This window comes from Nyctereutes procyonoides, unplaced genomic scaffold, assembly GCF_905146905.1.
Source record: "Nyctereutes procyonoides isolate TBG_1078 unplaced genomic scaffold, NYPRO_anot_genome, whole genome shotgun sequence".
Classification (NCBI taxonomy): Eukaryota; Metazoa; Chordata; class Mammalia; order Carnivora; family Canidae; genus Nyctereutes; species Nyctereutes procyonoides.
The window spans coordinates 15968284-15993472 of record NW_026575120.1 but is presented as its reverse complement, the minus strand read 5'-3'; the positions used below and the strand labels follow the sequence as shown (position 1 = coordinate 15993472).

Here is a 25189-nt window from a genome sequence, read left to right as displayed (position 1 = left end):
CTTGGAGCAACATGGGCCTCAAGGATTTTAAAGATTTTTCTCAGAGTTAAAGAACTGAAACTATTGTTTTAACATTAAGTAAAATATAAATTAGTTAACAAAATAAAATAATTATATATAAAGCTGGTTATGCAAAAAAAATTAAATTTAATAGTAATGTGGTTACTTTCTGGTATTTATATTCTGACCATATATATATGGTCAGAATATAAATATATATACCATATATATTATATATATATAGTTATATGCACTATATGCACTATATCTTTCAAAAGTTTTCATATAGATGTTTGCTTGACTTAACTTTATTCTTTATGGGGAAAAATAAAAATACAATTCTGAAGGTCTTAAGCAATATGGAATACATTTACAAATCTATTGGTGTCTCCTGTGGCTTTTAAAGTCTGATACGGGAGCTCAGGAGCAACATTAACAGAATTGAAATGTGTGAGGACACTTTCTGAGTTCTCTTTTCGTTAGTGTACTGCACATTCTTCTTTCCCTCCTTATCCTCCAATTCAACATTTTTACACACCTTAAAGGCTCACTATGTGCAAATCATGGCAGTAAGCTATCTTGACTTGTACACCTTAGAATTATATTCATCCAGTCATGGTAACGGTTATGATTAGTATTTTGGATGGATTAGTCACTGTGGGTTTGGGGCTGTGCATCATATAATGTTAAAATAAGCTATGGAACTTAACTTTGTAGGAACTGTGGGAAGTTATTCAAATACAAAATGATTAAAAACACTAGATGTGATATGTAATATTCAAGTTTCAAAGCACAGCTTTTTTTTTTTTACTAAGGAGCCCAATTCTTAAAAGTTCATTAAGTTATTAAAAATTTAAAATGTATTTATTTACAAGAAAAATTTTGGTATTTAGTTATAGGGATCGTCCTAATTATGTAGGAGCAACATATCATGGAATGGCATGCAATCCAAAGTTTGCTGCAGGAATTGCTCTGGTATGCATTTTATTCCCATCTATTTGGTAATTATATCACATTTTGAAAGTTAATATCCACTTCAAGGAGCAAAAGTACATATAGCATATCTATTATGCTGTTTTGAGACATTTTTATAAAATAATTTTTATTCGGATTTTGAAATTCACATATTACAATTTTCAAAAAAATTTTGAGGGAAAAATATACAACATGAAATTTACCACCTTAACTGTTAAGTGTATATATGTCAGTAGTGTTAAGTATGTATGTTCCATTATTATGTAACAGATTTCCAGAACTCTTCATCTTGCATATATGTAGCTTTGTCCTTTTATTCAACATGGCCCCATTTTCCAAACCCTCTAGCCCCTGGCACTCACCATTCTACTGTCTGCTTCTGTGAGTATGATATTTTTGGATTCCATATATAATGGTGATCATCTGATATGTGTCTTCATGTGTCTGGCTTATTTCTCTTAGCATAGTACCATCTAGGTTCATCCATGTCATTGCAAATAACAGGATTTCATTCTTTTTATGGATAAGTAACATTCCATATCGTGTGTGTGTGTGTGGGGGTGACATTTTATTTTTACATTCATCTGTCAGTGAGCACTTAAGTTGCTTTAAATACCTTGGCCATCATAAGTAATACTGCAGTGAATGTGGGAGTACAGGTATCTCTTTGTGATACTGATTTCAGTTATTTTGGATATATATGCAGAAGTGGGTTTGTTTATTAGATCATATGATAATCCTATCGTTAATACTTTAAGGAACCATCATACTGATTTTGAGGGTGGTTTACAATTTTATAATCCCACCAGCAGTTCACATTATATTCATCACGTCCTCGCCAACATCTATTATTTTCTGTGGTTGCTTTTTCTTTTTTATGGTAACCATCCTATTGGGTATCTCAATGTGGCTTTGATTTGCATTTCTATGATTATTTGTAATATTGAAGATCTTTTCATATGCTTTCTGGTCTTTTGTATATCCTCTATGGAGAAATATCTATTCATGTCTTTAGTCCAATTTTTAATTGGTTGATTTGAATTTGATTTTTTGTTTTTGTATTGTAGGAGTTCTTTATATTTTGGATGTTAATCCATTATCAGATAGAGGATTTGCAAATTTTCCCATTTTGTAGGTTGTCTTTATACTCTGTTGATTATGTACTTTGAAACACAGAAGTTTTATGTTTGGTGTAGTCCCATTTGTCCATTTTTGCTTTCGTTGCCTGTGCTTTTGGCATGATATCTAAGAAATCATTGTCAAACCTAATATGTAGATTTTCCTCTGTGTTTTCTTTTAGGAGTTTTATAGTTTTGAATTTTGCCCAAATCTTGCCCTTTAGATTTTTACCAAATTTAGATTTACCCTTTAGATTTACCCAAATGTTACCCAATCTACTGTTTAGACTTTTAAGCTGTTTTTAAGCAATTTTTGTATATGAAGTACATAGATACAACTTTATTCTGTATGTGGATATGCAAAGTTCCTATCACCATTTATTGAAAAAGCTATCTTTTATCTATTGAGTATACCTGTTGAAGAGAATGTCATTTCTGCATTATCTCATCTTGATCCCCTTTTATAGATCATTTAATCATACATGTAAGGATCTATTTCTAGGATATGTAATCTTGTTCAGTGATATTTATGTCTATCTGTATTGCCAGTACCATACTGTTTTGATTATTGTAGCTTTGTAATACATTTTGAAATCAGGAAATGTGTCCTTCAATTTTGTTCTTCTTTTTTGAAATTGGCATATTTATTTAGTGTTCCTTGGGATTCCATATTAATTTGGGGGTTATTTTTTAATATTTCTATTAATAGCTTACATTTAAATGCATACAAAAACACTGTCCTTTATAGTTCTATAGTTCTATTCTAACCTTTATAGTTTTTTTTTAAGATTTTATTATTTATTTATTTATTTATTTATTTATTTACTTATGTATTTATTTATTTACTTATTTATTTATTTGAGACACAGAGAGAGAGGCAGACACACAGGCAGAGAGAGAAGCAGGCTCCATGCAGGGAGCCCGATTAAGACTTGATCCCAGGACTCCAGGATCATGTCCTGAGCCAAAGGCAGATGCTCAACTACTGAGCCACCCATGTGTCTCTATCCTCTGTAGTTCTATTACAGATAATAGGATTTGTTTTGTTTTTCGGTATTTGTCTTCCAATTCTATCCACCAAAATTACAATAATGCATGTTACTATATTTGTCACTTTTGTCTTGCTGCTTTCAGGATTCTCTCCTGTCTTGGACTAATGGGAATCTTTGTGAATCTTTTTGGGTTTATCCTGATTAGAATTTGTTGAGCTTCTTTTACAAACAAGATTTCTGAAGTTTGTGGCCATTCTTTCTCCAAATAAACTCTGTCCTTTTCTTTCTCTCTCTCCTCTTTCTGAGACTCTTATAATGCATACATTAATCTGCTTGTTGAGGTCAATAGGCTCTTTTTATATTCTTAATTCTTTTTTCTTTTATTTCTATGACTGGATGATTTCAAATGATCAGCCTTCAGATCTGATTCTTTCATCTGCCTTATCAAATCTGATTTTGAATACCTCCAGTGAATTTTTAAGTTCATTTATTGTACTTTTTGGGTCTAGAATTTTTTTAAAGATTTTATTTATTCATGAGAGAGCAAAGAGAGAGAGAGAGGGGCAGAGAGAGAGAGGTAGGCAGAGGGAGAAGCAGCCCCCCCTCAGCCCGATGCGGGACTCAATTCCAGACCCTGGGATCACATCCTGAGCTGAAGGCAGATGCTCAACAGCTGAGCCACCCAAGTGTCCCTGGAATTTTTTTATAATAGTTTATATCTCCTGTTGATATCTCTACCCAGAATTTATAGGTAAGGCTGGTTCATCATTTGAAAATCAATTAATATAACCAATGCCATCAATAGGATAAATTTTAAAAATTATTTGATCATATTAATAGATGCAGAAAAAGAATTTGACAAATCCAATGCCGTTTGTGACAAAATTTAAGAAAGTAGATCAAGAAGGGATCTTCCTTGAGGAAAAAACATCTAGAAAAAAACCTATAGCTAAAACCTTAATGGTGAGAAACTAAATGCTTTCCCAGTGAGATCAGGAACAAGGCAAGAATGTAACTTACCAGTCCTTTTCAGATTTGTACTGAAAGTGCAAAACACTGATAATACCAGATGCTGTGAGGATGTAGAGGAACAGAAACTCTCATTCATGAAGATAGGAATGCAAAGTGGTACGGCCACTGTAGAAATCAGTTGGGCAATTTCTTACTCTTACCATATGATCCAGCATATGTCCTCTTTGGCAGTCATTTAAATGAGTTGAAATCATATCCACATAAAATCATGTACATGAATATTTATAGCAGCTTTATTCATAATTACCAAAAATTTGAAGGGACCAAGATGTCTTTTAATAAGTCAGTGGATAAACAAACAGGAATAAATACATAAAAAGGAATACCATTCAGTGTTTTAAGAAGTGAACCATTAAGCGATTGGAAGATATAGAGGAATCTAATACTTGTTCATGAAAGAAGCCATTTGGAGAAAAGACCAAAAACTGTTTTATCCTGTATTATACTGTATTATTATTACTATTCTGTGACATTCCATAAAAGGCAAAACTATGGAGATAATGCCAAGGTTATTGATTGCCAGGGGTTTCTGTGTTGCCAATATCACTACTTCTCAAGTTTTACTTTTTAAGACAAACGAAATGCTACTTGCAAGATATTCTAGTATTCCACCTTTAGAAAACAGTTAATTTGTTTTTTTCCTCCCTAAAACTATTTCTAAAGTCCATACTATTTGCCAAGTCAAGCCTTAAGAACCTGTGTATTTTTTCTGAGTGTTGACTTGAAAAGTAATATAGTTACTGGAGCAATGCTTATTCTTCTCAATTAAAAAAAATAGATTAAGGGCACCTGTGTAACTCAGTTAATTAAGTGTCCAACTCTTGATTTTGACTCATCCATAATCTTAGGGTCATTAGATTGAGCCCAATGTTGGGCTCCATGCTGGGTATGGAGCCTGCTTAAAATTCTCTCTCTCTCTCTCTCTCTCTCTCTCTCTCAAATAAATAAGGAAAGAAATTTAAAAAAATAAAAAAATAGAATTTAAATGAGTAATGTGTCAGGGCAGCTGGGTGGCTCAGTGGTTGAGTATCTGCCTTTGGCTCAGGTTTTGATCCCCAGGTCCGGGGATGGAGCCCTATATCAGGCTTCCCACAGGGAGCCTGCTTCTCCCTCTGCCTATGTCTCTGCCTCTCTCTGTGTGTCTCTCATGAATAAATAAAATCTTTAAAAAATATAAATATTAGTAACATGTCAAATGATTTCATTGATCTTAATTGTTATTTGTCAATGCTATTTGGACTAAAAATACCATTACTCAAAGAAAATAACAAAATTTACTATTTTTTTCCAAATTTTTAAGCAAATAATCTTTGGTATACTAGGTTTTCTTAAATTTGTATTTACATTTACTTGAAAAGATAAAATAGATGAATACACAACTTAGATAACAATTCTGATATTTTGTTTATTTAGTATCCACAGGTGATAACTTTAGAGGCGTTTTCAGTTGTTATAGCACAGTTGCTTGGAATTAGTCTGGGATTAACATATAATAATGACATCTTCACTTGTTACTGCCCAGGAGCTACATGCATAATGAACGCCAAAGCAATGTAAGGTTTTATTTTTGTTAAATCTGTATCTTCCCTTGGGAAATGTTTGTAATATTTTTAATGTATAATGTCTTTCAATATAATCTGATTAAGAGAATTATTTATTAGATAAACATGCAATTATTTAATGTTTATTAAAGAGAGTATCTGATATTGTAAAAAATGTGCTTATTCTATATTCTATGTGATATTGTAGGGAGAAAGTGAATGTTGATGATGGCTTCCTGGGTAAAATTTAATTCACCTTCAAATTATTAATAAGCATCTACTGTGTCTTGGTTATTGTGTTACTTTGACTTACAAAAGGTTAACAAGATAGATAAGTCCTAAATATATTAGTCCATCAGGGACAGAAGATTTTAAAAGGACAAAAGAACAAGCAAGATCTAAACAGTTTATGACAGATGCCAAGAAAAAAATAAATAGAGAAAATATTAGGAGAAGAAACTTTCTGATAAAGTGGTCTAGGAATAATTATGGAAATAATTATGTTGGGATATGACAGAGAAGGAACAAAGATGTTTATTAAAGAGTTGAAAACTTTTCAATGAAAACAAGTGAAGTAATACTTGAATAGTAACAAGCTTGACAGACTGATATAAGGAGGCTTGTGGAGAGGATAAAAATAAAAAAAAAATAGCTGGGCCTATAAGAAGAGTGTTTAGACATAAGGAAAAGAAAATAATATAGAGTGAGGCTAAAGAATGAGTCAGGAGAAGTCCAGGATGTGATGTAGGAATATAGGAAAGACCTTAATCATGCATTAATGATGTGAAAAGGGATTTTATAATAAATGTAATGGAATATATTTTAATTGGTTTATTCAGTATGGATAATAAAAATTACATTGTAAAATGAATGTAAAATATAGCACAGAGAACAATATAGTGATATTTGGGAATATTTGGGATATTTCAAAATAATAGCAGTTTTTTAAGACTGAGAGAAAAGGAGATGTCAAGAATTATTGGTAGGTAGGGGGCAACATAGGAAGAATCTGAACACATGTCCTTCATAAAAATAAAGATAAATAAGGAGCTTACTGAACAAATCAAGCAAACCACTCTTCACAGTATAGAAGTCCCAGAAGGAGAGAGAAGAGTCAAAGGGACAGAAAACTAGTTAACATTTGTGATCATATGGACACCTGGGTGGCTCAGTGATTGAGCATCTGCCTTTGGCTTAGGGTGTGATCCTGCAGTCCTGGGATCCAGTTCCGCATCAGGTTCCCTGCATGAAGCCTCCTCCTCCCTCTGCTTATGTCTCTGCCTCTCTCTGTGTCTCTCATGAATAATTAAGTAAAATTAAAAAAAAATTTGTGATCATAAAGAATAACATATGTCTTTTTTTTCTTGTGATGAGAACTTTTAAGATCTAGTCTCTTAGCAACTTTCAAATTTGTGATACAGGGCCTTGCCACCCTGGTATGCACCCTAGTCTGTCATGGCCAGGACTCTCAGATGGGCCAAGAGCCAGCCCTAATCACCAGTGTGCCTTTAGCAGTTGTGGCTGCACCTCACATACAGATGCACTGAGAAGGAGCTCCACTCACCAAAATCCACACCAGTCATGGCCTAGCCAGAACAGGATAATGCACACAGCCCATAGAGAGGGCAGTCCTAGGGCACCTGGCTTTGGTGTCCAAGTGGGTTTGCATTACTAGGTCTCACAGGACCACCTTCTGCTTAAAAAGCCTCCTTCAAGACATAACTATCTAGTACATAGAGGCAAATTAGGCACCAGAGATTGCAAATGAAAGAACAAGACAAAACCTGAGAAAAAGAGTGAAATGGAGATAGCCAATCTACTAGATAGAGTTCAAAGTAATAGTCATAAAGGTGGTCACCAAACCAGAAGAAGAATGGGTGATCACAGTGAGAACAAAGACATAGAAAATATAAAAAATAACCAATCAAGCTGAAGAATACAATAAATGAAATAAACACACTAAGGTAATCAATAGCAGATTAGATGATGCAGAAGAATGGACAAGCAATCTGGAAGCCTGGATAGTGGAAAGCACTCAGAGAAGTAAAAAGAAAAAAGAAATTTTTAAAATTGAGGTTATTTTAAGGGACTTCTAGGTAACATCAACCACACTAGCATTCATATTATAGATGCTCCAGAAGGAGAAGAGCAAGAGAAAGGATCAGAAAGCATATTTCGAGAAATAATGTCTGAGAACTTACCTAATCTGGGGAAGGAAATAGATGTCCAAGTCCAGGAAGCACAAAGTCTCAAATAAGATTGATCCAAAGAGAGCAAAGACACATTAAAATCAAAGTGTCAACATTTAAAGAATCTTAAAAACAGAGAAAAATGAGTAGTCATGTATAAGGGAATCCTCATAGCTAGTTTTTCAACAAAAATTTACAGATCAGAAGGGAGTGGCAGGATATATTCAAATTGATGAAAGGAATATTTAAAAAAATGGTACACATCAAGGTTATCACTCAGAATTGAAGGATAGATGAAGTTTCTCAGACAAACAAAGCTAAGGAAGTTCATCAACACCAAACAAATCTCACAAGAGATGTTAAGAGAATTCTTTCAATGGAAAAGAAGAGGCTGCAACTAGAAATAAGAAAATTATGAATGAAAAGAATCTCACTGGTAAAGGTAAATATAGGGTAAGGGCAGCAGGTCAATCGCCTATGTAACAATAGTATGAATGTTAAAAGACAAAAGTCATTTACCTGTAATAATTAGTCAAGGTATACACAAAATAAGATATCAAAAATAAAATGTAGGGATCCCCGGGTGGCGCAGCAGTTTGGCGCCTGCCTTTGGCCCGGGGCACGATCCTGGAGACCCAGGATCGAATCCCACGTCGGGCTCCCGGTGCATGGAGCCTGCTTCTCCCTCTGCCTGTGTCTCTGCCTCTCTCTCTCTCTCTCTGTGACTATCATAAATAAAAAAAAGGTAGGGGGAATATAAATGTAGCACTTTTGGAACACATTTAAACTTAAGCAACCATCAACTTAAAATAGGCTGCAATGTACTTAGGTTGTCACATATGATTCTCGTGGTAAACACAAAACAAATACCAATAATAGTTACAAACCAAAAAAGAGAAAGGAACATAAATATAACACCAAGAGAAGTCACCAAATACCAACAGAAGACAGCAAGAGAAGAAGGAAACAGAACTACAAAAACATAAAACAATAAATAGAATGGTAGTAAGTACATATCTTAAATATATAAATGGACTGAATTCTCCAATCAAAAGACATAGAGTGTTTAAATGGACAAATAAAAACCAGACCTATATAAAAGCTACCTGTAATAAACTAACGTAAGATCTAAAGATACACAGAGTGAAAATGAAGGGATGGACAAGGATATCTCATGCAGATAAAAATGAAAAGACAGTTGATTCTCTATTCTGTTCCATTGGTCTATGTGTCTGTTTTTGTGCCAGTACCACACTGTCTTGATGACCACAGCTTTGTAGTACAACCTGAAATCTGGCATTGTGATGCCCCCAGCTATGGTTTTCTTTTTTAAAATTCCCCTGGCTATTCGGGGTCTTTTCTGATTCCACACAAATCTTAAAATAATTTGTTCTAAGTCTCTGAAGAAAGTCCATGGTATTTTGATAGGGATTGCATTGAACATGTAAATTGCCCTGGGTAACATTGACATTTTCACAATATTAATTCTGCCAATCCATGAGCATGGAATATTTTTCCATCTCTTTGTGTCTTCCTCAATTTCTTTCAGAAGTGTTCTATAGTTTTTAGGGTATAGATCCTTTACCTCTTTGGTTAGGTTTATTCCTAGGTATCTTATGCTTTTGGGTGCAATTGTAAATGGGATTGACTCCTTAATTTCTCTTTCTTCAGTCTCATTGTTAGTGTATAGGAATGCCATTGATTTCTGGGCATTGATTTTGTATCCTGCCACGCTACCAAATTGCTGTATGAGTACTAGCAATCTTGGGGTGGAGGCTTTTGGGTTTTCTATGTAGAGTATCATGTCATCGGCGAAGAGGGAGAGTTTGACTTCTTCTTTGCCAATTTGAATGCCTTTAATGTCTTTTTGTTGTCTGATTGCTGAGGCTAGGACTTCCAATACTATGTTGAATAGCAGTGGTGAGAGTGGACATCCCTGTCTGGTTCCTGATCTTAGGGGAAAGGCTCCCAGTGCTTCCCCATTGAGAATGATATTTGCTGTGGGCTTTTCGTAGATGGCTTTTAAGATATCGAGGAAAGTTCCCTCTATCCCTACACTCTGAAGAGTTTTGATCAGGAATGGATGCTGTATTTTGTCAAATGCTTTCTCTGCATCTAATGAGAGGATCATATGGTTCTTGGTTTTTCTCTTGCTGATATGATGAATCACATTGATTGTTTTACGAATGGACCCTGAACTTTATGGTCAACTAATATTCGACAAAGGAGGAAAGACGATCCACTGGAAGAAAGACAGTCTCTTCAATAAATGGTGCTGGGAAAATTGGTCATCCACATGCAAAAGAATGAAACTAGACCACTCTCTTGCACCATACACAAAGATAAACTCAAAATGGATGAAAGATTTAAATGTGAGACAAGACTCCATCAAAATCCTAGAGGAGAACACAGGCAACACCCTGAACTTGGCCACAGTAACTTCTTGCAAGATACATCCACGAAAGCAAAAGAAACAAAAGCAAAAATGAACTATTGGGACTTCATCAAGATAAGAAGCTTTTGCACAGCAAAGGATACAGTCAACAAAACTCAAAGACAACCTACAGAATGGGAGAAGATATTTGCAAATAACATATCAGATAAAGGGCTAGTTTCCAAAATCTATAAAGAACTTCTTAAACTCAACACCAAAGAAACAAACAATCCAATCATGAAATGGGCAAAAGACATGAAGAGAAATCTCACAGAGGAAGACATAGACATGGCCAACATGCACATGAGAAAATGCTCTGCATCACTTGCCATCAGGGAAATACAAATCAAAACCACAATGAGATACCACCTCACACCAGTGAGAATGGGGAAAATTAACAAGGCAGGAAACAACAAATGTTGGAGAGGATGCGGAGAAAAGGGAACCCTCTTACACTGTTGGTGGGAATGTGAACTGGTGCAGCCACTCTGGAAAACTGTGTGGAGGTTCCTCAAAGAATTAAAAATAGACCTGCCCTACGACCCAGCAATTGCACTGTTAGGGATTTACCCCAAAGATTCAGATGCAATGAAACGCTGGGACACCTGCACCCCGATGTTTCTAGCAGCCATGTCCACAATAGCCAAACTGTGGAAGGAGCCTCGGTGCCCATCGAAAGATGAATGGATAAAGAAGATGTGGTTTATGTATACAATGGAATATTACTCAGCCATTAGAAACGACAAATACCCACCATTTGCTTCAACGTGGATGGAACTGGAGGGTATTATGCTGAGTGAAGTAAGTCAATCGGAGAAGGACAAACAGTGTATGTTCTCATTCATTTGGGGAATATGAATAATAGTGAAGGGGAATATAAGGGAAGGGAGAAGAAATGTGTGGGAGATATCAGAAAGGGACACAGAACATAAAGACTTCTAACTCTGGGAAATGAACTAGGGGTGGTGGAAGGGGAGGAGGGCGGGGGGTGGGGGTGAATGGGTGATGGGCACAGAGGGGGACACTTGACGGGATGAGCACTGGGTGTTATTCTGTATGTTGGTAAATTGAACACCAATAAAAATTAATTTATAAAAAAAAAGAAAGAAAAGAAAAGACAGTTGAGGTAGCAATACTTCTATCAGACAAAATGGACTTTAAAACAAAAACCGTAGCAGATAAAAAAGAAAAAGGTCATTACATGATGGTAAAGGGACCAATCCAACAAGATGATGTAACACTTATAAATATCTATGCATTTAGCATAGGGGAACCTAAATACATGAAGTAAATATTATCAGACACAAAGGGAGAAGTTGACAGTAATACAGTAATAGTAGGAAACATTAACACCCTGCAAATGTCAATAGATAGATCATCTAGACAGAAAATCAATAAAGAACTATTGACCTTAAATAACATATTAACCAGATGAACTTAATAGATATATAGAGTTTTCCATCCAAAACTGGCAGAGTACACATTCTTTTCAAGTACATTTGGGAACATTCTCCAGGATAGATTATGTTAGGTCACAAAACAAGTCTTAATAAATTTAAGAAGTTAAATTATATCAAGCATCTTTTCCAACCACAACAATATGAAACTATAAATCAATTACAAATTAATCAAGTTTAAAGTTAGTAGAAAGAAGTAAATAATAAAGAGGAGTAGAAATAAATGAAATATATACTTAAAAAACAATAGAAAAGATAAAGGAAACAAAGAGCAGATTATTTGAAATAACAAAATTGATATGCTTTTAGCCAGACTTTTCAAAAAAAAAGAACGCTGCAATAAAACCAGAAATGAAAGAGAAGTTACAACTGATACAGAAATTTAAAGAATTGTAGGAAACTGCAAACAATTATATGCCAATGAATTGGACAACCTAGAATAAATGGGTAAATTCTTTCAAATAATAGTCTTACAAAACTGAATCGAGAAGAAAGAGAAAAATTGAACAGATTTATCACTAGTAATGAAATCGAATTAGTAAAACAAACAAAAACAAGAAAAACATCCTAAGTACAGTACTAGATGGTATCATCATCTGGTGAGTGTTAGCAAACATTTAAAGAAATGTTAATACCTGTACTTCTTAAAATATTACAAAAAATTAATGAGGAAAGAACGCTTCCAAACTTATTCTAGGAGTCCAGCATTACCCTAATTCCAAAACCAAATAAAGGCACTGAGCTCCCAAAAAATATTACAAGCCAAAAGCCCTGATGAACATAGATTCAAAAATTCTCAACAAAATATCAGGAAACAAATGCAATAATACATTAAAATATCATACACTCAGATTAACTAGGATGAAAGGATGGTTGAATATCCATAAATTAGCGTGATACACCCCATTAACACAAAGAAGGCTAAAAATCATATGACCATCACATTAGTGCAGAAAAAGCATTTGATAAAATTCAACATTTATGATAGCTGAAGTTGTAAACAAAGTGAGCATAGCATATATGGTCTTTATAAGACAAACCCACAGCTAACATCATACTCAGTGGTGAAAAGCTGAAAGCTTTTCCTCTAAAATGCCCACTCTTGTCACTTTTTTTGAATATAGTATTGGAAATCCTAGCCACAGCAATCAGAAAAAAAAAGAAGAAGAAGAAAAAGAAAAAGAAAAGAAACAAAGGCATTCAAATTGGAAAAGGAATATTCTCACTATTTGCAGATGACCTGATACTGTATACAGAGAACACTAAGGACCAACAACAAAAAATCAGAATAAATCAATTCAGTAAAGTTACAGGATATAAAAACAGTGTAAAGAAATGTTGCATTTCTATACGCTAATAATGAACTATCAGAAAGAAAAATAAGGAAATACAATCAGAAAGCATGGTTCAAAATGAAAATTGTGAGCCATTTGTTAATATGCAATGAAAACAGACTCAGCAACACTTTTGTAATAATGTTGACAAGATTCATAACCTCAGTGTAGTTATGAGAGAACATTTTATAGTCCTAAATTGCAGAAAAGGATTACTTTAGCAAATAATCACCCTGTAACCATAAAACTTTTTTCAGGGTTCTGAAATTCGATAAGAAATGTAGATAACTAAACTTAAAAACAAACCTAGATATTGAGAACTAAATGGTTGATTCTGAACTGAATCCTCTTGCGATAAAGTGCCAATATTGTAATGAAAGGTAAATTTGAATGGCATCTGAGAATTAGATATTAGTAAAGCATCAGTATTTCTTTATTTTTAAGGGCCTGCTTAAGGAAAATTCATTTCTATGTAAGAATTATACATTAAAATACTTAAAATTATTAAGATTGTTTTTGACAATTATTCTTAACTTTCAGTAAATAAAATTTATTCTTTGAACTATATTGTATCATTTATCTAAGATTTAGATTGCTGCAAAATTAAAAGCCCATTAAGCAGTGCACTTAAAAATGTACAAATATAAAATAAAATAAAAAAGAATTTAGGACTTACAGATTTTATATACTCAATGTTGATACAGGTTAATTGATTTTGATACAAAAGAATAACCCTGACTTTTCATTAGCATAATTAGCCATCTTTTATTCCTTCAGTTTACATAAATTTCCTAATATTTCATTTTCTTGTAATTATTGCTTCTTGTTATAATGATAATTATATTGACAATAATAATGAAAATAATGATATACCTAAAAGAGCTTTTTGTGTGTGAAGCACTGTTAAGAGTTTTAATGTATTCTAACTCGTGTCATTTTAACTTCCTCCATATTATGGAATTATAGATGGATTTATTGCTTTTATTTATGACTTGCATTAGGGGAAAAAAGCACATGAAACTAATATTACACTATATGTTAACTAACTGGAATTTAATCAAAAATGTAAGGGGAGAAAAGCATCCTCTCCTTGGCTCTTCTATAAGTGAAGTGTACAGAATTCATAGTACTCTACTGAAGGGCGTTTCTTTGAAACTGATTGTATTCCATTTATCTGAAGAATATAATTTTTTTTAGACGTTCCCATGGTGTAAAGTTTTTTAGCAGTTGCAGCATGGATGAATTTAAACGTATGGCTTCACAGCCTGAATTTGAATGTCTTCAGAATCAAACCATTTCAAATGTGGGTTACCACACAGCAAGTTCACTCTGTGGCAATGGAATTTTGGAAAACTCAGAACAATGTGATTGTGGTAGTCAAGAGGTTAGTGACAAACATAATAGCTTATCTAAAGATTTTTCTTTGTGTTTCTTCTGTAGCCTTATAAATATAGATGTGATATAAAATGGACTTTTTTTCCCCAAATACTGCACAGTGGGGCATGTGATAACTGATTCATCCTGAATTTAAAACATTTGAAGAATTTAAGTAAGGGGTAAGCATAGCATGGACTAAAGAGGTAGATTTTCTTCAATGTGTAATCATTAGTAGCAATACCCACTTTTCTGTATCATAAACATGGTTAAAGCCAATATTATAACCATCACCTCAGTCATCTCCTGAATTCCTTCAAAGTGACTACACTGGTTCAGTGCAGGCCATTATAAAAACATTATGATTGTGATAGAATATCTATACACTTAACAGTATGTCACGTTTTATAAGAATTAGTATAATCCAGACAAGACCCATCACTGTGGAAGTCCAGAACAGTAAAACTATGCTCTAAGCATTGCCTGATGAAATTAAATTTGGTCAACTTCCCACAATGGTATATAAAGTAGTAGCTATACTCATTTCTATATGCTGAAGGCAATTAGTGGAAAAAAATTTTAATTATTGTTAATTTGTTATTCACTCTGGGAACAATGGTTTTCAATTCATTATTTCAGTGGTATAATGCAAGCCTCTATTCATGAGTTCCTCCAGCCCCAGACAGTGCTTGTTTATTTTTTTCCTCACATGTGTCATTTTACAACTTTGAAATACCTTAAGAGCATAGATGGTTCTTACTTTAACCAATCATTACAGAAGCTACAAATGTGTACCACATCTGAGGACCAAGAAAAAATTTATCAAGTAATAAAACCTAATACAAGAACAAAAATACACAGAAGGCATAAAAAACAATAGCCAGGTTAGTTCTAATGTTTAATAAGCTCAAACATACATTTTCAGAATGTGTTACTTGCTGCAAAATTTCAATCTATTTCTTTTAAAAAAATAGTTGATTTTTTAAAAATATAGTAATGATACAGGAGAGCTTGGTTCTTGGCTCATGGAATCAAAGAATGAATCTCATGGACAATAGAGATACAGGCTTAATAAGCAGAGATACAGAGAAGCTCCCAAAAGTGAGAGGTGTCCCGACAGGGTTGCCACTGAGGGCTTTTACAGTCCATCTTTTATAGGAAACTGACCAGGGAACCTGGTACATTTCTTGTCCATTTCAGGGTGAATATTTAGAACAAACATGGTGGACTTGAAACAAACAAGATGTTTTTTGTAAATATCCTGAGCACAGACAAGGTGTTCCCTTCTCTCTGGTTAATATCTCCTCCATAACATTTCTCTACATCTGGTATTTCTGTGATTACTTAGTAGCCATTAAAGGAGGATACTCCCTAATATTTTGGAGCTAGGGAGCCAGGTTTATTTTTTGTTTGTTTGCTTTTACTGTCTTATCTCAGTTTTCTTGGGATGGGTAGGATCCTGACTCTGGGCCTTTCCCTTATCTTTCCCTGACAAGTCCTGTCTGCCCGGTAACTCAATCCTACATCAGTAATAGATTTATGGCAAAAAAAAAAAAGTGTTTATTTGGAATACTTAATTGCTCAGTTCATGAATAGTTTTTTTCAGAGATTATTCTTGGAACACAAGAGAAGATTCTTTGCTTCTGATAGCCAGTTTGCACTGTTTATATGAACTGATTGATCTGATTTACATGCCTATTTTATCGGGGCACTTTTAGTCTTTATTAAAACCTGGAATAGAGTCACAGTGGACCAAAGGGAAATGGTAGCTTGTCCCACTGGATTTCAAGGGCATCTATTGGAACATGGGAATTTATCTCGGATAGGACACTGCTAATTATAGATGTAAAGATTGTTAAAAACAAGACAACAGGCCCATAGTGGAGTCACTTGGGCTAAGCCCCATGTTATCAAACCAAGGCTTAATTGTTGTTGTTGTTGTTGTTTTTTTAGGCTTAATTGGTTTTAACTCTCCCAGAAATAGAATCTTAAACCAGTCAATTACCTTATCAGTAATAGTTATTGCCTGATAGACCCCTGCAACCTCCTAAAGGAATGTTACTTTGCAATAGCAAACATAGTTTTTTGCCTTTATTACTTCCTTATTCCTCCTCCCTTCTGTCTTTCATTTTGTGTAACTCCTTAGATCTTTCTTTTACTAGAATGGATGCTGCCCAATTTGAATTGATTTTTACTTAGTTTATCTTTTAACAAGACCTACTGCAATAAGCTGCAGTAAGTCTTTACATTCTCTTCTTCCATGTTTATATAATTAACCAGAGTGGTCACTGATAAATGATGCTTAGAGCATGAAGTTGGTTCTTAATAAATGATGCTTAGAGCATGAAGTTGGTTCTTAAGTGACCAAGTGACTCCGTACCCTCAAATCCAGAAAAATTTGCACTGATTCCCCCTAATATGTTAGATGAGCTAATTTTTAGAATTTCATTCGGCTTTTCCTAAATATATCTCTAGTTTCTTCTCTTTCTCATGCATTGAGAATTCTCAGTGTATTTTATTTTTTTGAATTTTTTGTATATTTTTTATTGGAGTTCAATATGTCAACATATAGTATAACACCCAGTGCTGATCCCGTCAAATACCCCCATCTCAGTGAATTTTAGAGTAACCAACAGTTCTTATTAACAGGGATTTTTCTATCTATTGTTATGGCTATCAGCAGAAGGAAAGTACTTTTATTTTCTTGATAGTGTAGGTGAGTGACCAATAACCACAATAAGCTTTCCTTAATATTACAAAGACCACCAGCCTCACTAATGGAACTCATCAGGAATCTCGGCAATGATGATCAAAAACCATTTGTCCTCATTATCACTGAAAACTTCAGAAACCAAGTTAGCTCCACACCTGGCTGGATGATCATAGAATCCATCTGTCTTTATAGGCATTGTGACTTTGTTTTTTGTTTCAGCACAAAGATTTAGGATCTATCTAGGTAGTGTGCTTGTGTATATGTAAGTATGTATTGTTTTCCTTCTGGCTTGCTGAGTTTTGTTTTTTTTTTTTTAATTTGACTTATGTTATACTTAATTAGATGTGGATAAAAGAAATATTAGGACTTTTACATTATCACAGGCAGTTCTACCTTAATTCCATTGATTGGAGGAGTCTAAATTAATCCCATTAATATCTGAAACTTCTAATCCTGTCATCCTGTCACAACACATTATTTTTGCCCACTACTGAATTTCACGTGAATGAATTATAGATGATGGATCCTTTCTGACTCTAGATTTTTTTGCTTATATTTTTGATATTCAACTGCATGATTGAACACATCTGTAGTTCATTGGTATTTATTGTGGAGTAGTATTTCTTTGTATGACTATAACAGTTTATTTATTCATGGATTTATTAGTGAACATTTAGGTTGTTTTTGGTTTTGAGTATTATGAAAAATGCTTCTAAAGCACATTCATGTCTTCTTTGAACTTAAGTTTTGGATTTTAGAATGTTCTAAAGAACATTTATGGGCCATCTGGGTGCTCAGTGGTTGAGCATCTGCACAGGTCATGATCCTGGGGTCCTGGGATTGAGTCCCACATTCGGATCCCCACAGGAAGCCTGCTTCTCTCACTGCCTATGTCTCTGCCTATTTCTGTGTCTCTCATGAATAAATAAATAAAATCTTAAAAAAAAATAACATGTTTTTTTTGTACTTAAGTTTTTATGTATATTGGATAAATTTCTAGGAATAGAATTGCTGGGTCATATGTTAATTGCACTATTAAATGTGTAACAAAGCATCAATCTGCATTTTAAAATCCTTGTAATATTTTACATTCCAATAATCTATGTATGAGAGTGGCAGTTAATTGTTCCTTATTCTTACCAACTTTTGCTACTGCCAGTCCCTTACATGTTAGTCATTTCAATGTCTGCTGGTATTTTACTGCAGTTTTTATTCACGTTTCCCTGATGACTAATCATACTGGACAGTGTTTCATGTGGTTATGAGACATCCATATGTCTATGTCTCCTTTTTGAATGTTCACATATTTTACATATTTTGAGGGTGTTGTTTATGTAGTTATTGGAATTCTTAGTATTAGCCATATGCAAATATGTGTCATGGCTTTGTATTTTGTGTCCTATCAATCCCAAAGTTGTGAAACTTTCTAATAAGTATTCTAGAAGTTTATTGATATTAGCTTTTATGTGTTTACCTATAATCCATTTTCAGTAATTTTTGTAGTTTGAATTAGGGAATATATTTTTCTATATGTATATCTAATTTCTTTAGCCCCATTTATTGGAAAATTATCATTTTTCCACTGAATTACTATGCTACTCTTATCGAAAAACAGTTCATCGCATAGTTTGTGTTTTATTGATCCATATATCTATCTTTACACCAATACCAGCCCTTCTTACCCTGATTCACAAAATTAGGTAAATTGTGTCTTCATATTTACTTTTTTCTGAAGATAGGTTTGGTGATCTTAGATTTTTGCTGTGTAAAATTTGGAATCAATTTTTCTATTTCTACCCACATTCCCTAAAAAATAAAAAATAATTAAAAACTTTGCTGGAATTTTGATTGAGACTTTTTTGAATCCATACATGATTTTTTGGGGAAGTGATGTATTCACAATGTGATTTTCAAACTATGAACATGGTATATTATTCCATTTTTTAGATGTTTCTAATTAAATTCAAAACCTAAATATTTCATGTTCCTGCCTGTTACTGTAAATTTTGCACCTTTTAAAAATATCCACTTAAAGTGTCCTTTGCAGGCATATAGAAATAGAATTAAAATGTGAAAGTTGTTGATTCCTGTGATCACCAGCTTAAACTTACTTTGAATGATTGATCCATATTGTGGAAAATACCCGCAAAATGTCTAAATTAAAATTATCAAATAATCCCAGTGAATATATGAAAAAAATAATATAATTTGAGTTTAAGAAATAAAGAAACATTTTGGTACTTTTCAACATATATCAAAATTGATAAAGATAAAACTTATGATATTAAATATTGAAGTGACATTTGATAAAGTTTGGACATCTATACCCTTTTTATTTCTCTAATTTTTCAATAGCATTCCACCGTTACTTGTTTTTTAATGTTCTCACATCTAGGGATGCCTGAGTGGCTCAGTATTTGAGCATTTGCCTTTGGCTCAGGGCCTGATTCTGGGGTTCTGGGATTGAGTCCCACATCAAGCTCCCTGCAGGGAGCCTGCTTCTCCCCCTGCTTGTGTCTCTCATGAATAAATAAATAAAATCTTTAAAATAAATAAATAAATAAATAAATAAATAAATAAATAATAAATATTCTCACTTTCAGGCCCATTGTGGGGTTCCATTTTTAAACCACAATGCATTGAACATCAATTTCTAAGCCCAGCATTTAGTGTAGCTTTCCATTATACATTGAATATTGTCATAAGATCCCCTTTCTTATAGGCTCTCTTTGATTCTAGCCTTTGGAGGCTTTCTCTTTTGTGTCATTGATTTTTGTTTTTTCCCCCGTAATATTTAGTGTGTGTTCAATCTTCTGTCTTCATGAAATACTCTTGATAATTTTTATTAAAATCTTTATATTATAAAGCATAATACATTCTTTTAATAATGAAACATAAAAATGGAAAAATATCTGACTCCTGCAAATATTAAAACATGTTATATGATAACATTTTAAAATATACTTTGATATACAGTTGGTATAATTGAAGACACTGACATATCTAATTTTATAGAGGATGTTATATGACAGTCCAGGTATTACAAAAGATCAGGAATAAATTATCCTATAAAAGCAATTGATAAATTTAACTTCTGTTTTGGGAAAAAGATACATCATTATAGCTTCTTTCACAACACACTACTCAAACCATTCAATATAAAAATAAATAAATACATAGTATATATAACACAAATATTTTGCACACACACACACTAAGACTCACATATTTACTGGATATAGAGTGGAAGAAAGTTTTATCCATAAACTCAAGAACAAACCACAAAAAAAGATGATAGTTCTCGGACAGCATGAGTGTACCATTTCACAATCTCACAAATCTAACAGTTACCAAAACAAACAAACCCAAAATACACCAAAACAAAAGTTGTCAATGACAAATTGTGAAACATAGTTAAGATATATTAGTGGCCAACGGTTAAAATAATTCATATAAAAGTGCTTACAAATAAAGGGAATAAACAGAGCACAATAAAATATATGCATAAAAAATAAAATAAATGAGAACGTGCATTTTTGTAAAATTTATAGCACATTGGTAATGAAAATAATAAAATCGAAACAGATGTAGTTATTTTTGCCTATCGCTTGTAGCACTTAGTTATTTTTGCCTATCGCTTTGCTAATTTTTAAATATTACTATCAGTTTTGTGAAAAATCACTCTTTCACTGAACAGATAGGTATATAGAAATAAGGAAATAATAGTATGTTATAGTCTAATATTTTTGGACTGTGTCTTAGTAACTTCTAGAATTAATCTTTAATATAATATCTTAGAGCTAAAAATAATAAAATTTTCATAGACACATCCTTTAAATAATAAAATATAATTTAGAAACCTCTATTTTGTCACATTCATAAATATATTATCAAAATGATACCGTGAGGAGAATTGATAAGATGAAAAAGTACTTATGACATAATAAATATTAAATAAATATTAAAAAAATATTTTTAAATTATAGTGCATATATTTATGAACACAAAGAAGATTGACAGAAATTCTATTAAAATTTTAACAGTTGAGTTTCTTAAGCATGGAATTATAATTTCATTACTATCTTTTTTTTCCTATACTGGAAATATATTAGTTTTAAATAAAGTGGTGTTAAGAATAAACACAGAGGGCAACTCCAGTGGCTCAGCGGTTTAATGCTGCCTTCGAGCCCAGGGCCTGATCCTGGAGACCCAGGATCGAGTCCCACATCGGGCTCCCTGCATGGAGCCTGCTTCTCCCTCTGCCTGTGTCTCTGCCTCTCTCTCTCTCTTTTTTTTTTCTCTCTCTCTCCCTTTCTCTCTCTCTCTCATGAATGAATAAATAAAATCTTAAAAAAGAAAAAAAATAATAAATACAGAAGTAAAAATCATACTATGGTTGTAATTAACTAAGAGATTATAGTATATTTTGACAATAAATAAAATTATTTCTTTGATTGAAAATTCCTATTGTATATTTACTTTTAGCAGTGCAAAAAATATGAAAAATGCTGTAATCCTGAAGATTGTACTCTGCTTGAATTTGCAGAGTGTGGCACTGGACCATGCTGTAATAAAGATACTTGTCAGGTAAGCTTTCAAATTATTGCAGTATTTTCTTTTGTGATTTTTTTTTCTGTTCTTGTGCATTCACTTATTTTTTTCTTGCTTTTTTTTACACAACTTTCAAATATGTAGCTTAAAATACTTGATTCATACACAGTTGAATTCAGAATTCAGATGTCATTAGATCTTTCTCAACCTCCTTCTTATCTTTGCCTTCAGTGTATTGTTTCAGTCTCTACTCAAGATCCCTCAGGTTATCCAACACCAATTCCAGATTATTTGGGCATGATGGATTCCTCTTGGTCATACCTGAGTTCATATCTGAATGTAGCTTTCATGACCCAACAATTCACAACAAAATTACAAATAAGCCACCCAGCGCATGGTTGACATAAAATGTTTGAATAAACATTTTGAGAATAGCAGAAAAAAGAGTCCATGTAGTATAGTCAGCAAGGTGTAGCATGTCTAATACTGAAGTTCTATGCAAGGACTCCTGGTCCCAGAAGTGGATTGAATCATTGGCTTCCCTTGGCAAGTTTTCCATTCAATTTTCCTTTATCGCCACACCTAAAAGGAGACGAGTAAGACTTGTGTTTTGAGGATTACTTCATTGTAGCATCTTGCCACCTTTGTGTCACTTTCAGGCATCAACAACTGTCAAAGAAGCTGATTCATTAGAGATCTTGATTGGCAGGTTTTCTTTTTTTTTTATGTGGGTTGTTTTTTTTTTTACTAAATTAATTTTTATTGGTGTTCAATTTACCAACATACAGAATAACACCCAGTGTTCATCCCGTCAAGTGTCCCCCTCCGTGCCCGTCACCCATTCACCCCCACCCCCCGCCCTCCTCCCCTTCCACCACCCCTAGTTCATTTTCCAGAGTTAGAAGTCTTTATGTTCTGTCTCCCTTTCTGATATTTCCCACACATTTCTTCTCCCTTCCCTTATATTCCCCTGTAAATGAAATCTCTCCAAACGTCATTCTATTTTGTTCTGTGTGTGTTCCTTTTCACTCCATGTGCTAGTAATTAAAGCCAGTGGTCACTTGTCTTCAAGGAGCATGAATAAAGAGGCAAGCCTAGAGTTTCTACTACCTAACAATAAACGTTCTTTCCTTCACCAGAGCTCTCATCTTGGCCTTGGTCTCCAAATCAGTGGAATTGAACAATAAGGCTTTTCTACACAGTCCTTTGCCCTTTCCCTTACACATGGGGATAATTCCTACATTTGGTAGAGCCTTTAAAAAAATTAAGGTGAAGATCCCGTACCATAACGTTTGCCATTTTCAGATGAACAATTTAGGGGCATTCAGTACATTTACAATGCTGTGCAACTGCCACCTCTACCTAGTTCCAAAACATGTTCCTCATGCAAACAGGAGACTCCCAGCCCATTAAGCACTTGTTCTCCTTTCTCCCTCCCCCTCAGTCCCTGGCAACCACCAATTTGTGTTCTATCTGGAGTAACATATTTTGGATATTTCATATAAGTAGAAGCATAGAATATGTGACCTTTTGTGTCTGGCTTTCTTAACATAGTGTAGAAGATTCAACAACTTTGTAGCATATGTATCAGTGCTCCTTTATATGGCTGAAAATCTTCCACTATATGAATATACCACAATTTGTTCATCTATTCATCCATTGGTGGACATTTGGGTTTTTTCCAATCTATTTCAATTGAGCTTTTAAGTAAATTCATAACTTAAGTAGTTAAAAATGTAATAATAATGGAAATGACAGAAATCTATTATTCTTGTTTAAGTTTTTTTACATTTTTGGTTTACTACTTTACAAAAATAATTGTTTTTCTTTGTCTCACAGATATCCACCAAAGGAACTGTATGTCGGGAAAGTAAAGATCCCTGTGATTTTCCAGAATTTTGTGATGGAATACATGAGTATTGCGTACCTGATGTGCAATCTGCTGATTTAGAACCATGCAATAATAACACTGCTTATTGCTATGAGGGAAAATGCCGAGATACAGATAAACAGTGTGCAGAGTTATTTGGAAAATGTAATGGGTGTGCTTTTTTCTGGGGTTCATTTTTATTATTTAATTGTGTATTTTTTTCAGTAATGTTAACATACAGAGTTATGTTAGTTTCGGGTGTAAAATATAGTGACTTAATTCTATATATTACTCAGTGCTCATCATGATAAGCGTACTCTTTAATATCCATCCCCCCAACTACCTCCCCTCTGGTTAACTATCAGTTTGTTCTCTATAGTTAAGAGTCTATTTCTTGGTTTGTGTGTGCCTCTCTCTTTTGTTCCCCCTCTGTTAGTTTTGTTTCTTAAATTCCACATATGAGTGAAATCATGTGGTATTTTTCTTTCTAAGATTGATATATTTTGCTTAGCATAAATTATACTCTCTAGCTTCATCCATATTATTGTAAACAGCAAGATTTCATTCTTTTTTTTGTGGCTGAACAACATTCCATTGTCATATATACCACTTATTCTTTATCCGTTCAATTGATGGACACCTGGGCTGCCTCCATAATTTGGTTATTGTGAATAATGCTGTTGTAAACCTAGAAAGGCATGTATTTTTTTGAATTAATGTTTTTGTAATTTGGGGGTAAACACCCAAGTAGTATAATTATTGGATCACAGAATAGTTCTATTTTTAGCTTTGTGAGGAATCTCCACACTGATTTCCACAGTGGCTGCACCAGTTTCGATGCTCAAGAGTGCAAGAAGATTTTCTCCACATCTTCACAAACACTTGTTGTTTCTTGTGTTTCAATTTTTAAATTTTCTTAAATTTTAATTCTGTTAATTATATACAATGTGTTATTTGTTTCAGAGGTAGAGGTCAGTGATTCATCAGTCTTATATAATACCCAGTGCTAATTACATCACATGCCCTCCTTCATGTCTTTCACCCAGTATCTGATCCCCCACTCTCCTCCCTTCCAGCAACCATTAGTTTGTTTCCTGCGATTAAGAGTCTCTTATGGTTTGTCTCCCTCTTTGCTTTCATCTGGTTTTAATTTCCTTTCCCTATGATCCTCTGTTTTGTTTGTTAAATTCCATAAATGAGTGAGATCATATAATTGTCTTTTTCTGATTCTTATTTCACATAGCATAATATCCTCTGGTTCCATACACATCATTGCAAATGGCAAGATTTCATTTTCTCAATGTCTGAGTAGTATCCCATTGTGTGTGTGTGTGTGTGTGTGTGTGTGTGTGTATAATCTTCTTTATCCTTTCATCTGTGGAAGGACATCTGGACTCAATCCATAGTTTGGATATAGTGGAGATTGCTGCTATAAATATTGGGATATGAGTGCCCCGTCAGATCACTATAGTTCTATCCTTGGGGTAAATACCCAGTAGTAAAATTGCTGGCTCATAGGGAGGGTAGCTATATTTTCAACTTTTTGAGGAACCTCCATACTTTTCCAGAGAGGCTAAACAAGCTTGCATTCCCACCAGTATGTAAGAGG

At 33.7% G+C, this 25189-nt stretch overlaps 1 protein-coding gene across 1 annotated transcript in view; it reads left to right on the top strand.

Annotated features, from left to right (window-relative positions):
• LOC129515879 (A disintegrin and metallopeptidase domain 3-like) overlaps nt 1-25189 on the top strand; it is a 196489-nt gene that overhangs the window by 156364 nt on the left and 14936 nt on the right. The window contains exons 11-15 of the mRNA XM_055335032.1: nt 894-975; nt 5531-5670; nt 14270-14456; nt 21645-21746; nt 23550-23745. Of these exons, the coding sequence (XP_055191007.1) occupies nt 894-975; nt 5531-5670; nt 14270-14456; nt 21645-21746; nt 23550-23745 (707 nt within the window). The remainder of the gene's footprint in view (nt 1-893; nt 976-5530; nt 5671-14269; nt 14457-21644; nt 21747-23549; nt 23746-25189) is intronic.